The following is a 14,330-nucleotide window of genomic DNA, read 5'->3' on the forward strand; positions in this document are numbered from 1 at the left end:
ATTCTAATAATAGGGCCTTTGTTTCCATGCCAAGTGTACCACTCCTGAACTTCTAATGTCCTAAATCCTGAAAGTCTTTTATTACTGCTTCTCAGAGATCCTTATTCCTTCAGTTTTATTCTCCCTTTTCTCACATAAATGACCTAATTCTTTCATATCCTAATATGTTGAAAGGGTAAGAATGAGCCAAGGCTTAGATGAACCAAGCTGAGCTTCTTGATGTCACATGGATTACTTTTTATTCAGAAATTGAATACAGCAATAACCTCAGTGGAATTCTTCAATTCCATCTCTAGGTTTCTCTGTTTACAATCATAGGAATGTAATGGAGACTAAAACTTTTAACATTCATAAAATAATTCAGCAAAAATAACTCTAGACTTGCCCAAAGTTACAGATATAATTAGGTAAACAAGTTATTCTTCCCCACTATCTACCAACAATTTCTTTAGTTGTAAGATTATAATGGAAAAATACTTCTTCCACTGAAATGGCGATCATTAAAGCAAATGTCTTTTTTTAGGCATTTAGGTTCTGTTTTTAATCAGATTCCAAGGGTTATTGAATATCTACTGTTCTCGAGAAATGTCACAAAGTAAAATGCATGTGTGCTAAGTCCCTAGTATCCTACGCTTTGCGACACTCTGGACTGTAGCCTGCCAGGCTCTTCTCTCCATGGCATTCCCCAAGCAAGAATACTGGAGTAGGTTCCCACCCCTTCTCCAGGGGATCTTCCTGACACAGGGATTGAACCCATGTCTTCTGTGTCTCCTGCGCTGCAGTCGGATTCTTCACTGCTGAACCACTGGGGACACCTGTCACAAAGATAGGGAATACTAAAATGACCTAAACAGGGCTGTTGGTCTTAAGGAGAGTATACTCCAGGCCACAAGTTAATACAACTTTATCAACATTATTGTTAATTCTCATGACTATTTGGGATATGGTGTTGTAGGAACTTTGGGAGAGATTATCAGAGCAGATAAAATTTCTTTAGGATTTATTTTATTGCTCCAAATTTGCTCCAGATTTGATGGGATAAATATTACTTAGGAAAATTGGAGCAGTTACATCTAGGATCCAACCAGGTTACTAAATCAAGCTCTCCACTGGGCAGGGGTGGGGAGGGTGATGCAAGGTGGAGAGGCTCAGTCTAATGATTACAAAAAGCTGCTCTAGTGTTTCTCAGGCACCTTTTTTTGAGAATCACTACCTTATATGATGGGGGCTTCCCTGGTGGCTCAGTGGTAAAGAACCCATCTACCAATGCAGGAGACATGAGTTCAATCCCTGAGTCAGGAAGATCTCTTGGAGAAGGAAATGGAAACCCACTCCAGTATTATTGCCTGAGAAATCCCATGGGCAGAGGAAGCTGGCAGGCTACAGTCCATAGGGTTGCAAAGAGTCAGACACAATTTAGTGACTAAGCATGCATGCACACCTTGTCTGATACCATCTTAAAAAGTTTTCTCCCTAAGAACCTTGCTACTTAAAGTGTGACCTATGGACCAGCAACATGACATCACCTGCGAACTTGTTAGAAATTCAGAATCTCAGGCCCCACCTCCACCCTACTGAACCATAACCTACATTTTGACAAGATCCTCAGGCAATACATATGGGCATTAAATTTTGAGAAATGCTGTATTACAGAACTATGGGATTGGAGAAACACATGTTACCCAATGTGCACAGAATTATGCTAGAAGTGTTTCAAAGGTGTATAATACACAGTAGCTTAAAATGGATAAAAATGTAAATTATGGTTTTAATTAATGGGCAGAATTTAGCCACCATGATTGTTATAAATGAGGTACAAAGTTTTCCGGGTAGTCAGCAATGAAAGACTTATGATAAATGACTTGGGATTTAGCAGTGATTAACTCCCTGAAGACAAATGAGGTCTGAAGCATAACTGACTTTGCTACAGTACCGTATCTAAGGGGTGCGCTAATCTATGTGCTAGTCTGGGCTGTGGTCAGATGCACAGGGCTTCCCTGGTGGCTCAGTGGTACAAAATTGCCTGCCAATGCAGGAACTGTGGGTTTAATTCCTAGGTCAGGAAGATCCCCTGGAGAAGGAAATGGTAACCCACTCTAGTATTCTTGCCTGGGAAATCCCATGGACAGAGGAGCCTGGTGAGCTATATAGTCCATGGGGTCGCAAAGAGTCAGACATGACTCTGACTGAACAACAACAAATGAGAGGTGGCGATGAAGCACCATGGAGCCAGGTGCCATGGTTTTCTGTTAGAAAGTATTAAATGGAGGAACTGGAAGAATGAAGGAAAATTTCAGGGTTGGAAAAAGAAATTATATTACTGTTTCCAAAGTAATTATATTACTGTCAAATGTTAAGTTTTACATTCACTATCTCTATAAGCAAGGAAATACCTGCACAAGAGCCAAATACTGTTAGGCAGGGAGGGAGAAATGGTATTAAAGATATGACTCGGATATATCTCTGGGGTGTTACATTTCCTTCTTTTTTTGTTTTCAACAAATTGATTTTAATATATCTTGCAGGATTCTATTCCCACTCTCCATGTTTTAAGTTTCTCTCCAATCTAGCAATGTAGATGTCTAATGGTCACCCTGGGCTGGGCTATTGAATATTAAAAGATTCAGGCTGCAAAAAAAAAAAAAGAGAGAGAGAGAGAGAGATGAAGGCTACAACCAGCTGCCACTGGCCAAATCCAACACAGAGAAGTGTTCTGCCTACCATTACTATGATCTACTCATTTGTTGTTTAATTTGAATATTTTAAAGGTAGACATGAAATAGTCAATTTTTAAAACTTAACTGTCTCTCTTTTTATATAGCTACATTTATGTCCCTGATCCCTTTGGGCATTTGTGTTTGCAACTCTTGCATCTGTTGAAGATTGTGGAAATCAGAAATTCTCAACTCTAATTTTTTTCAATGACTTTATTTACAGAACTGTAGATTACAGGTTGTTTATTTGGCATTATTCCTAGGAGAATTTTAAACACTGGGTTTAAATTGCTGTTCTGTACAGAATAAAAATCAGAAGGCTTGAAAATATTTACATTCCAATAGCCTTAGGAACACAGTGAAAAGAAGCCTTGATGGTTTGTGGGTCAAAGGTCCTATTAAAGTTCAACCAATGTATGTTCTGTTAAAAAATTACCATCGCTTCCCTTTAACATTGACTGAGAAGGAAGGAGCAGGCGGCTCTGCCCATGTTCACTGCAGAGTTACTCTGTTCACTCCTAGAAGTGAAACTGGTAAGTGAAGCATTTATTAACCTGAACATTGATTTTATCATATATTTGAAATATTTGTCATGTAGGTTATATTTGATTCACTTATATCATAGATGTGCTTGTTATACAAGTTTAAATGTCTTCCTTTAAACTGTAAATGAATGCACAAGCCATACATTAATTAATTCACTACTCTGTTGACTCAGTGAGATTTCTGGGAGACCATCTAGATTGACTTTCTACTATTGTTTTAATGGAACATCTAAGCATCTAGTAGAAATAGATACTTCTTATACATCTGACCAAACATGAGTAGCCTCATCACTCCCCAGGATTTAGGAAAAATTAGAAGGAATACCATCTAGGTAAGACTCCTTCAGAAAAGAAAATTTGAAAAAAGAAAAAAAGCGGGGTGAGGGCGTAATCCAAGTCATGCTAGCAACTGTTGTTGTTACCTAGATCAAGATGCGTTTCCTAAGTATCCTTCATCCTGCAGAGGAAGAGCTGTTTCCATAATCTCTTTTTTATCACCCAGGGTTGGTGCAGATGGTGCCTGATGCTGTAACCCTAGCAAAAATCCATCGTCGTTTTGGACCAATAGGACCCTTGAAAGGAAATACAATCAAAAAATGGTTCAGTCAGCACAACCCTTTAAAGGTGGATTATGAAAAGGTTTGTCCTTCTGTGGCTAGTTTTAAATGATGTACTTAAATAAGGATATACACTGGCTCATTAGATATTCTGATTTATGAAAAAATAGAGTTCTCTTGAGTTCTTGAGTTCTCTTGAATTCTAATGCACTCAGTCACAGTCTAGTAATAACAACACAGTTTAAATGGTATATTGTTTTCGTTGTTCAATCGTTAAGTCCTGTCTGACTCTTTTTGACCCTATGGACTGCCATATGCTAGCCTTCCCTGTCCTTCACTGTCTCCTGGAGTTTGCTCAAATTCGTGTCCATTGAATTGGTGATGCTATCTAACCATCTCATCCTCTGCCACACCCTTCTCCTCCAGCCTTCAATCTTTCCCAGCCCCAGGGTCTTTTCCAGTGAGGCAGCTTTTTGAATTAGGTGGCCAAAGATTTGGACCTTCAGCTTCAGCATCAGTCCTACCAATGAATATTCAGGGTTGATTTCTTTTAGAATTGACTGGTTTGATCTTCTTGCAGTCCAAGGTACTGGTATATTAACTCAGTAAAAATTTCTGTGTTTGGTTTTTACTCTGGGTGGAAATTCTGGGCTATAAATAAAGACTTAGCAGCCTCCTTTACAGCCATCTTACATGAGATGATGCTTCCTGAAACTATCTTCTCTAAGTTACCTCTGCCTATTTGTCTACAATCTATAATTTCTATAAATCCCCCTCCCTCCTTTGCAATGTATTTTCCTCTGCCAAGTTTTGTTTTCTCATGCCTTATTCTTTCAATGTTTTCAGAATGCATAATAGAGTTTTCATTTTTTATCTCAGAATTTACAAAATGTAGTATTCCATTTGACTGCAAACATTTTCCCCACTTTACCTTGGCATCTAGCCTGCAGTGTACAGTGTTCAGATTCTGCCCTCAACCAGGGCTCCTAGACGAAAGAATGAGTTGACTAGAGCCACGCCTTGCCCCACCTGCCAAAGCATGAACTGGTACACCTAGGTCCCCTAGAGAGGTAGGGACACCTTTATGCTGATTCACACAAAGATGCAATGTGGGCCAGCATCAGATTTGCTCAGAACCATCTTGAGCCCTAAACATCCCCCATTCTAGGAAATTCCTCAGTCCTGGGCAAACTGGGAGGTTTGGTCACCCTAGTTGGCCTGGGACAGGCGAGAGAGACCCAAGATTTAATCCACTCCAAACTTCTATGAGATTGAGTGAATCAGTGAAAGTTGTTCAATTGTGTCTGACTGTTTGCAACCCCATGGACTATACAGAATACTGGAGTGGGTAGCCTTTGCCTTCTCCAGGGAATCTTCCCAATCCAGCGATCAAACCCAGGTCTCCTGCATCGCAGGCAGATTCTTTACCAGCTGAGCCATGGAATACAGCAAAATACAGGTTTGGGAGTCCAAATAACAAAGAATTAGATGAAATTTATCTTGAATCTAGTTTTTACCCATTCCCAAAATTGAGACTTGAGTTAGGCACAAACCCTGAGGTTGTATTGCTTGATGTGTTTCCACATACATTTAATATTCATAAATACCATGTGAAAGACATATTTTATTATCTTTATAAGTAAAGAAAATTGAGACAGACAAATTAAGGCACTTGGGATACCTGGAACTGACCCGGCATGTAGTCCAGCCACATAGACTTCCCTTCCCAAGGGTCAGCCACACTAGCTGAGGAGGTCCATATCTGTGGCTCAGCCTGTCACTCATGGTTGCACCATGGTTACACTCATCGTCCCATCATCCACCAAAATGATGTATACCCAGGAGACAATTTTTTTGTAGAAAAAGGAATTTTGGCAAGAAACCTGTGTTCATTAAAGAAACATAAGCCACAACTGACTTAATGGAACCTTCTTCCACCCACACAATTATATACTGTAGCAAACCCTTTGGGGCATTAACTGGATGACATATTTGTAAGGGATGAGACATCTCAATATAGTTTATTTTGTGTAAAAACTTCATATATTCCAAAATTGATATTTTAAATTTCTATAGGACTAGGCAATATTGAGCCATATTGTTCCTTCTTCTTTTACCTTGAAAAAAGTCATCCACTCTTGTGCAACTGTAACATTAAAAGATCACATTATGAATAAACTATGAAAATTGGCTTTAATTGAACAAAAGATATTTTCTCTCATTTCAACAAAAACACTCATTAAGCCAAAGAACAGACTGCTTTACCTTCTTCTGTAGCATATCAAGAACCAACCATTTAATCATATCTTCTCAACTGAGATGTAGAATCGGTTCCAGATGATACAATCCTGTTTTTTATCATACTTTTACCATTACCTCTGTGTTTGCTCATTTGTGTTTATATTACTTTTGTGTTACTGTTTTTCAACTGATTAGGTCTTAAGGAACTTTTTCTATTCCTGTGCTGGCTGGTGTGTGGTAACATTCATCCTGGGAGTCTGTGACAGACACAACGACAATATCATGCTAACAAAGTCGGGCCACATGTTTCATATTGACTTTGGAAAATTCCTGGGTCATGCACAAACCTTTGGAGGGATAAAAAGGTCAGTGCTCAAAACATGTTTATTGGAGTAATTAGGCAGTCTCCTGAAGTGATCTATAACATGTAACAGAATAGAAACCCAGCAGATGAGTTGCTCTACATCTCTCAAATCCCCTAAGATAGCATAAACATGATTATATAGCTAATAATATTGAAGGGAAGAGTTTTCTCAATAGATTATTAATGGAACAAATTGTGTTTGTGTGTGTGTGTGTGTGTGTGTGTGCTCAGTCGTGTCCAACTCTTTGTGACCCCCAAGGACTGTAACCCTCCAGGCTCCTCTGTCCATGGAATTTTCCAGGCAAGAATACTGGAGCAGGTTGCCATTTCCTACTCTATCTAGATCGTCCTGACCCAGGGATAAAAGCCTTGCCTCCTCTGTCTCCTGCATTGGCAGGCAGATTCTTTACTATTGAGCCACCTGGAAAGCCCTAACGGAACAAATTAGGTTCCTCAAATTGTTAGTGAATTAAATTGGCCTCCTCTCATAGGATCCTATTCCTGTTTTGGTCGGAATTGTTTGAAACATGGTATTTTCATTTTCTTATAAGCTTTAAATGGACAGTGAGGACAGAGTTCATGGTTTCAATACAGCTGGTATCTTGCCCATAGCAATCACCACCCTGGTTTACATGAGCACACTTCCTGACTAAATTAGTCTTGAATCATTCCAAAAATATTCAGTAAGCAACTACCATTCAAGACTCTGAGGATACAACAGTGGATGAAGCAAATACAAACCCTGACCTCTTTCTAGTATGGATAACAGACATCAAAGAAGATAACATGAGGAAATGAGGGGTTTCATTTTTTACTAAGAAACAAAAGCTGAGAATTGGGATAGAAAGTAACTGCGTGAGGAATGCTATTTGTGTTGGCCAAGAAGTTCGCTCAGGTTTTTCCATAACATTGTAAGAAACCTGAGTGAACTTTTTGGCCAATCCAATATTTTAGAGAGCCTTCCTCGAAGAAATGAGAGACAGCTGTATAGTGAGTGATCCCCTTGTGGAGATCCATGAGAAGAGTATTCCTGGAAGAGAGGACACCAAAATAACAGCCATGAGCACAGACTAAGCATGGTGTGTTCTAATGACAAGAAGACGGCCTTGGGGCCTGGAGATGGGATACAGAGGTGAGCTGTAGGGAAGAAAGATGAAGAGTTTGCTGGAGGCCAGATCAAATAGGGCATTGAAGACATGGTGTAGAGGATGGCTTTTACTTAACATTCAGAGGCAACCATTGATAGATCTCAATGGAATTCAAAGCTCTCTCCTGCTGTCCTGTGAAATAATGGAAGTAGTTAGCAGACTATTACAATAGTTAAGGGAAGACCTTAGTGGTAAAGAAGATTCCAAACATATTTTGGAATCTGAGCCACAAGACCTACTAATTGACTGGGCACTGTCAATCATTAGCAGGAGGGGAAAACAGGCCTGGTGGGTAGAAGAAATAAGGAAAGCATTCAAGGATGACTCTTGGATTTTTGTTCTTTGCAAATAATTATATCATTTACTGAAATGGAAAAGACTGGTGAATAAACAGGCTTGTGTTTTATTTTATTTGAACTGGAGGCAAGGGAACCAGAAGTCTAAGACTAAAAGTCCCTTGCTTTAAAAAGATAACTTCATATTAAAGTAGAAATGGTATCAGACCATTCCAAAGACCCATCAGTCACTTTTAGCTAAAAACACCTCCTCAACAGAGGACATCAAAATGTCTGCTACAATATTACAAGATGAATTTTCACTAGTTGGTCATAATCTGATATTAAAATGCCAAATAAACTACATAATAAGGTTCAGTTCTTACAAACTGATAGCTCCTATTTTCTGAAGGCCTACAAATGGAGTTGTTTCACTTTGTATCACTTTCAAAACATTGTCTTCTATAATTAATAAGCTCAGGAAAATTCACCACATGCTCATTCGTTCCTTAAACATCTTTTGGTGTGGCCTATGTGTGAAGGACTATGATAAACCTTGGGGATACAAAGATGAAGAGTTTATAGTTACCACCTCAGTGGTGCTTACTCTGTCTTTAGAATACTGGGAAGTGAAGTGAAGTGAAAGTCGCTCAGTTGTGTCCAACTCTTTGCAACCCCCTTGGAATTCTCTAGGCCAGAATACTGGAGTGGGTAGCCGTTCCCTTCTCCAGGGGGTCTTCCCAACCCAGGAATCAAACCCAGGTCTCCCGCAGCGCAGGCGGATTCTTTACCAGCTGAGCCACAGCCACCTCAGTGGTGCTTACCCTGTCTTTAGAATACTGGGAAGACCGACACATAAATAATTATCAAAAATGTGGTGAAGGAAAAGGTAGAGGTATAGAAAATTAGAACATCACAGCAGAGGGATACCTGGTTTATGAAAGACAGATGTTAATAGCTATGAGCATATTACATAATTTACTCATGTAACACTTTCCCTAAGATCCACTCTTTCCTAGAAATTTAAAGATTACATTAAAATTGTGACATCTTTATTGTGCTGTATTGCCCACTGGGGGGGCTTCCCAGGTGGCACTAGTGGTAAAGAATCTGCCTGTCAGTGGAGGAGACATAAGAGATGTAGGTTCGATCCCTGTGTCGGGAAGATCCCCTGGAGGAGGGCATGGCAACCCACTCCAGTATTCTTGCCTAGAGAATCCCATGGACAGAGGAGCCTGGTGGACTATAGTCCATAGGGTTACAAAGAGATGGACACAACTGAAGCAACTTAGCACATACGCACACCACCCACTGAGAATTCAGGTTAACCCTTATTCATTTATTAGATAAGCATCTGTGTTGACCACGGGGTGGTTAAAATATGCATAAAGATATTCCAGTTACACAGAAAAAAAATTCAGCTGGGGAAACAAAAAATAAAGAACAAGTTACTAAACAATAGGGTAAGTGCTATGTTAGCAGTATATACCAGGGTCTACAGAAGAGGTGAAGCCCAGTTCGTTGGTTTATTGATGCTTCAGCAGCTTCTGCTGCTTCTGAAGTGTGACAGTTTTTTTTAATGCAACCTCTAAGAAGGTCATGAAAACGTGCCCAGCAGAGAACCTTACTTCGGTAGGTTCTTAATACCATTTGCTGAATTGTTGTTTAGCCACTAAGTCAAGTCTGACTCTTTTGTGACCCCAATGGCCTATAGGGTCTCGCCAGGCTCTTCTGTCCACGAGATTCTCCAGGCAGGAATACTGGAGTGGGTTGCCATTTCCTTCTCCAGGGGGTCTTCCTGACCCAGGGACTGAACTCTCATCTCCTGCGTTGGCAGGGGGACTTTTCACTGCTGAGCCACCAGGAAAGTCCTTGCTGAATTACTCAGCCAATAAACTATTCACTAGTCAGCCCTCAGCCATTCAATAATTACTAACTGGATGAAAGAAAATGAAGTTGGCACTGTCTTTCCTTGAGATTATTGGGCACTGGCTGAGGTGGCCAACAGAAGCATTATGATCCATGTGGATTATTGTTTGCAGGATTTTATCTCCACCAGTGACTATGTAAGGCTCATTGGCAATGTCTGCTTGGATTTCTTTCTTGATACTGATACTTCTGCCCTTTTTTCCTTTTCTTTTTTCGGCTGTCCTGGGTCTTCTTTGCTGCATACAGGCTTTCTCTAGTTGCAGTGAGTAGGGGCTACTCTTCATTGCAGTGCACGGGTTTCTCATTGCGGGCTCAGTAGTCGTGATGCAGGGGCTTAGTGGCTCTGAGGCACGTGGAATCCTCCCCAAGCAGAGATTGAACTCATGTCATCTGCACTGGCAAGTGGATTCTTAACCACCAGTTGATTCTTAACTGGACCAGGGAAGTATTAATATATGCCTTGAGTTTCTTTAATGATTAACCTGAACTATGCCTACTCACTATTACTCTATATAGATTCATATTTTGAATTATAGCTGCTGCTTCTGCTGCTGCTTAGCTACTAAGTCATGTCTGATTCTTTAGCGACCCCATAGTAGCCCCCAATGGGGATTTCCCAGGCAAAAACTGTCCATGGGATTTTCCAGGCAAGAACTGGAATTGGTTGCCCTTTCCTTCTCCAGGGGATCTTCCCGACCCAGGCATAGAACCCACATCTCCTGCTTGGCAAGAAGATTCTTTACAACTGAGACATCTAGGAAGCCCTGAATCTCAGGCAGCATCCAATAATTTCCTTCCACATCTCTTTCAGTTGTTTCTGGAATTCATTTGAATGTTGTTTCATTAAGCAGCCAACTCTTCAATCCTAAGTCCATTGGTTGTTCTTGGTTGCTAGGTGAACAAAGGTCTCTTATAAAAAAGGCCTCTGAATCCCCCTGAGATAAATGTGTTCATTACTACATTATATAACTGATCTCTAGAGCAAAACCTAACTACACCTTGCTTCTTTTATACACATACTAGACATATTAATAAACATCCTCTAATGTACAAAGCCAGGTTTGTAAATCATGCTCTATGACTATTCTAATCTCTTATAGCCTAGCAAGGCCATATAAATGTCCCAGTAATAACCAGCAATAAACCAGGATCTTACTCCTTTACAAAAAATGCTGTACCCACAGGGAAAAAAGAGCATATGTATCCCAGAATGCATATTTCTCCTATTTGTCTACTCCCTAAAAACATGGAGAAGGAAAGTATTCATGTGATTTTTTATGGTTTATAAAGTGTCACTAACCCCATACATTAACTGATATTACTTCATAAGACAATTGCTTAACCTCACATAAAAGAGTACAGTTTCCAGTTGTGAATGGGAATGGAGTTGACAAAAAGAACTCACATACAATCCTTCTCTATATTGCAGATTTAACCCTTAGCCAAGAATACAGAACTTAATAATGGAAATTAATGATCCAACAAAGCAGATGCAAATAAATTGAAGCTAGGGAGAGATGTCCCCTTGGTTTCCTTAAAAGGAAACAGTAATGAAGTGACATTCTCCGTAAAAATACGATCTTGAAAAATAAAGGACTTTTTTGTTGCTGTTTTTTACCATGCCCTGAAGCATGCAGGACCTTAGTTTTCCAACCAAGAATTGAACCTGCACCCCTGCATTGGGGGCACAGAGTCTCAACCACTGGACCTCCAGAGAAGTCTCAAGAAATAAAGGGATTTCTTGCTGTGCCATTGCCCTTTAATACTTATGCTTATATCATCATTCCAGAGCATCTCACACTAACCATCTGTGTGATTCTGTTTAAGAAATGTTTATAAACATCAGGCTTTTCTGATTCTTTAATTATGTGAGTCAGCCCAGCAACACTCCTTTGGAGTCTTCACTCAGGTGTCCCTGAAACACTGCTCTGAATTCAGTTTTCCAGAAATCTGGAAAACCTATCTTCAATAGACCAAATCTGAGGTTCCTATAGATTTTCTAACTATGAAGAAAGAAAGAAAAATTACAGCTCAGTTATGAATTTGAAGAATTTCACATCCTGTACATAAAAAAGCAGTTCTTTAGTGTTGGTTTTAATTATGAGATTAGATAAAGAGGATTTACACTGGCAGATTAAATCACAGGACAGTTTAGCCCCAGCATTACTTAATGATTCTGGGAGAAAAAAATGGCTAAATCCCCACCATGAAAACAATGAGATTTCACCAACTTTCTGAAACCAATTGGCTTTTCTTTTGAAATATTGCTTAATTATTTTGTTCATTTCTTTATTTTCTCTCACAAAGATTCAAATAAAGATGATTAACAAATTATGCATCCACAATTTTTCAAAGTTGCTGTGTAACGATTATTTCTATATAGTAATTTTTTCATTGCATAAAAATATTATTGTAATAAACTCTAAATTTCCACTCAATGATTTCTTGATGGTGACTCTCTTACAGAGGAGTGGAAATTAAGGAAGGCCTTTATTGGTGATGTTTATTGTTCTAATTCACTGTTTCACGCTTTTATTTTTTTTAGACTATTATTTCCAGTCCGTATGATCTTTCACTTTGGTAATGCTGGACTTGCATGAAGTCTTTCTTGCAGCCTTATGCATGTATGCTAAGTCACTTCAGTTGTGTCCAAATCTTTGAGACCCTGTGGAGGTAACCCACCAGGCTCCTCTGTCACCGGGGTTCTCCAGGCAAGAATACTGGAGTGTGTTGCCCACCTTCAGGGAATCTTCCTGACGCAGGGATCAAACCCATGTCTCTTTAAGTCTCCTGCATTGGCAGACGGATTCTTTACCACTAGTACAACCTGGGAAAACCTCTTGCAGCCTTATTTCTAGATAATTTTAAGAGGCCATATGAGCAGTAGTTAGTCTCACACCCTAAGATAAGTTCTGCTTTAAAAAAAAAAAAAAACTCCTTATCACTTACTAATGATCTGATCTTAAACACATGGCTTCTCTGTGCATCAGTTTAATCAGCTATAAAATAGTTTTGGTTTGAAGATTAAATTAATTGATATATGTAAAGTGCTTAGAAGAGTTCCTTAAACTGAGTGAGGCCTCTATAAATGTTTGTTGGAATTAATAATAATGTAAAAATTCCAAATGAAGTGACAAGAAATTAGGTTGCATCATTAGGTAATTATTGGGTTTTTTGTTGTTGTTGTTTAAACTTATCTAAATATCATGAAAGCATGTTAGTTACTCAGTCATGTCTGACTCTTTTGACCCCATGGACTGCAGCCCACCAGGCTCCTCTGTCCATGGAATTCTCCAGGCAAGAATACTGGACTGGGTTGCCATTTCCTTCTCCAGGGCATCTTCCCCATCCAGGGATCAAACCTGGGTCTCCCATGTTGCAGGCAGACTCTTTACCAATTGAGCCATCAGAAAGCTAAATATCCTATTTGGGACTCTTTAAAGGATATATTTGAAATTCATAAATTGAACTGTTAGTTCTTTTAGTTCTCTGACTTTGAAGCTTGCTGCCTGAAAGAATAGATTACACTATTTGTCAGGTCTATTCAGCTTATGATGTTTTTCACCAAGTCACTCTTGACTTCTGATGTAATTTAAGACATGAGCCGAGGTGTGTGAGAACTGGCTCATACTGGCTTGAAAGAGCCTACTATGTGTTATTTCTTCTCAACATCACATTTCAATGACATTCCACTGGTAGCCTGAAATCAGTCATGGTGGGAGAATATATATCATGGAAATTTGGCAAATGTCACAAATCAGAGCGTTTTTTTTTTCTTAGAAAAAGTGAGTGAGCAGGTTATTAAATATTTACCACCACACTCTAGGACATAAATCAACTATTAAAACAGATGAAAATCATTTGAGAACTCAACAAAAGTCAAAGTCTGGTTTTTTCCTATTAAAATATATACACCTGGGTGATCTATATATATATATATCTTTTACAATATGATTTAGACTCAGTTTTAAGTTTTATCCTAGCAAATCAGCAATCACTTTATATAACTGATCTCAGAATTTCCTCTCAATATTAGTCTTAAAAATTATCTGCACCTGTAATCATTTTGACATTATCTTCAAATTTAATTACTACTAAATTTTAAAATGTTTAATGCCTAAGTCCTAATTTGAGTGTTATATTATTTATATTCTAAATATCCTCAATTTAACGATCTTTAGGGGAAAAAACTCCCTGCGCAGATTAAAAGATTAATTTTTGCCTTACTCCAATCTTTCTGGTTTAATGCAATATTCACAGTAATTCACATGCTATATGGATATTAATGATCTCCTGCATGCTTTAATTACTATCTTAGTGTTCTTTGAAATTAGGTGAGTTTCACTGTCTGTTATTCACAAAATTGTTTATTAAGAAAGACTCATTCCTTTAACTCAAAGCAGGTTTCAATTTCACCTAAACTTTTGAGAAGAAAAACACACTTTCCAATACCTCTCTCACTGTAAGTGTCATGAGAACACTTTTGTATCTTAAACACCTAGCTAATGCGTGACATTTAGCAGAGACTCAGTTTTGGTTAACTGAAGGATCACTGCA

General features: G+C 38.9%; 1 protein-coding gene across 5 annotated transcripts in view; it reads left to right on the forward strand.

The window, feature by feature from the left end:
• Positions 1 to 14,330, forward strand: part of PIK3C2G (phosphatidylinositol-4-phosphate 3-kinase catalytic subunit type 2 gamma) — a 440,932-nt gene that overhangs the window by 292,469 nt on the left and 134,133 nt on the right. For all 5 annotated transcript variants that reach the window (XM_070453682.1, XM_070453686.1, XM_070453683.1 and 2 more), the window contains 2 exons: positions 3,762 to 3,898; positions 6,253 to 6,422. In XM_070453682.1, the coding sequence (XP_070309783.1) occupies positions 3,762 to 3,898; positions 6,253 to 6,422 (307 nt within the window). The remainder of the gene's footprint in view (positions 1 to 3,761; positions 3,899 to 6,252; positions 6,423 to 14,330) is intronic.

Source organism: Odocoileus virginianus, chromosome 23 (genome assembly GCF_023699985.2).
Source record: "Odocoileus virginianus isolate 20LAN1187 ecotype Illinois chromosome 23, Ovbor_1.2, whole genome shotgun sequence".
NCBI lineage: Eukaryota > Metazoa > Chordata > Mammalia > Artiodactyla > Cervidae > Odocoileus > Odocoileus virginianus.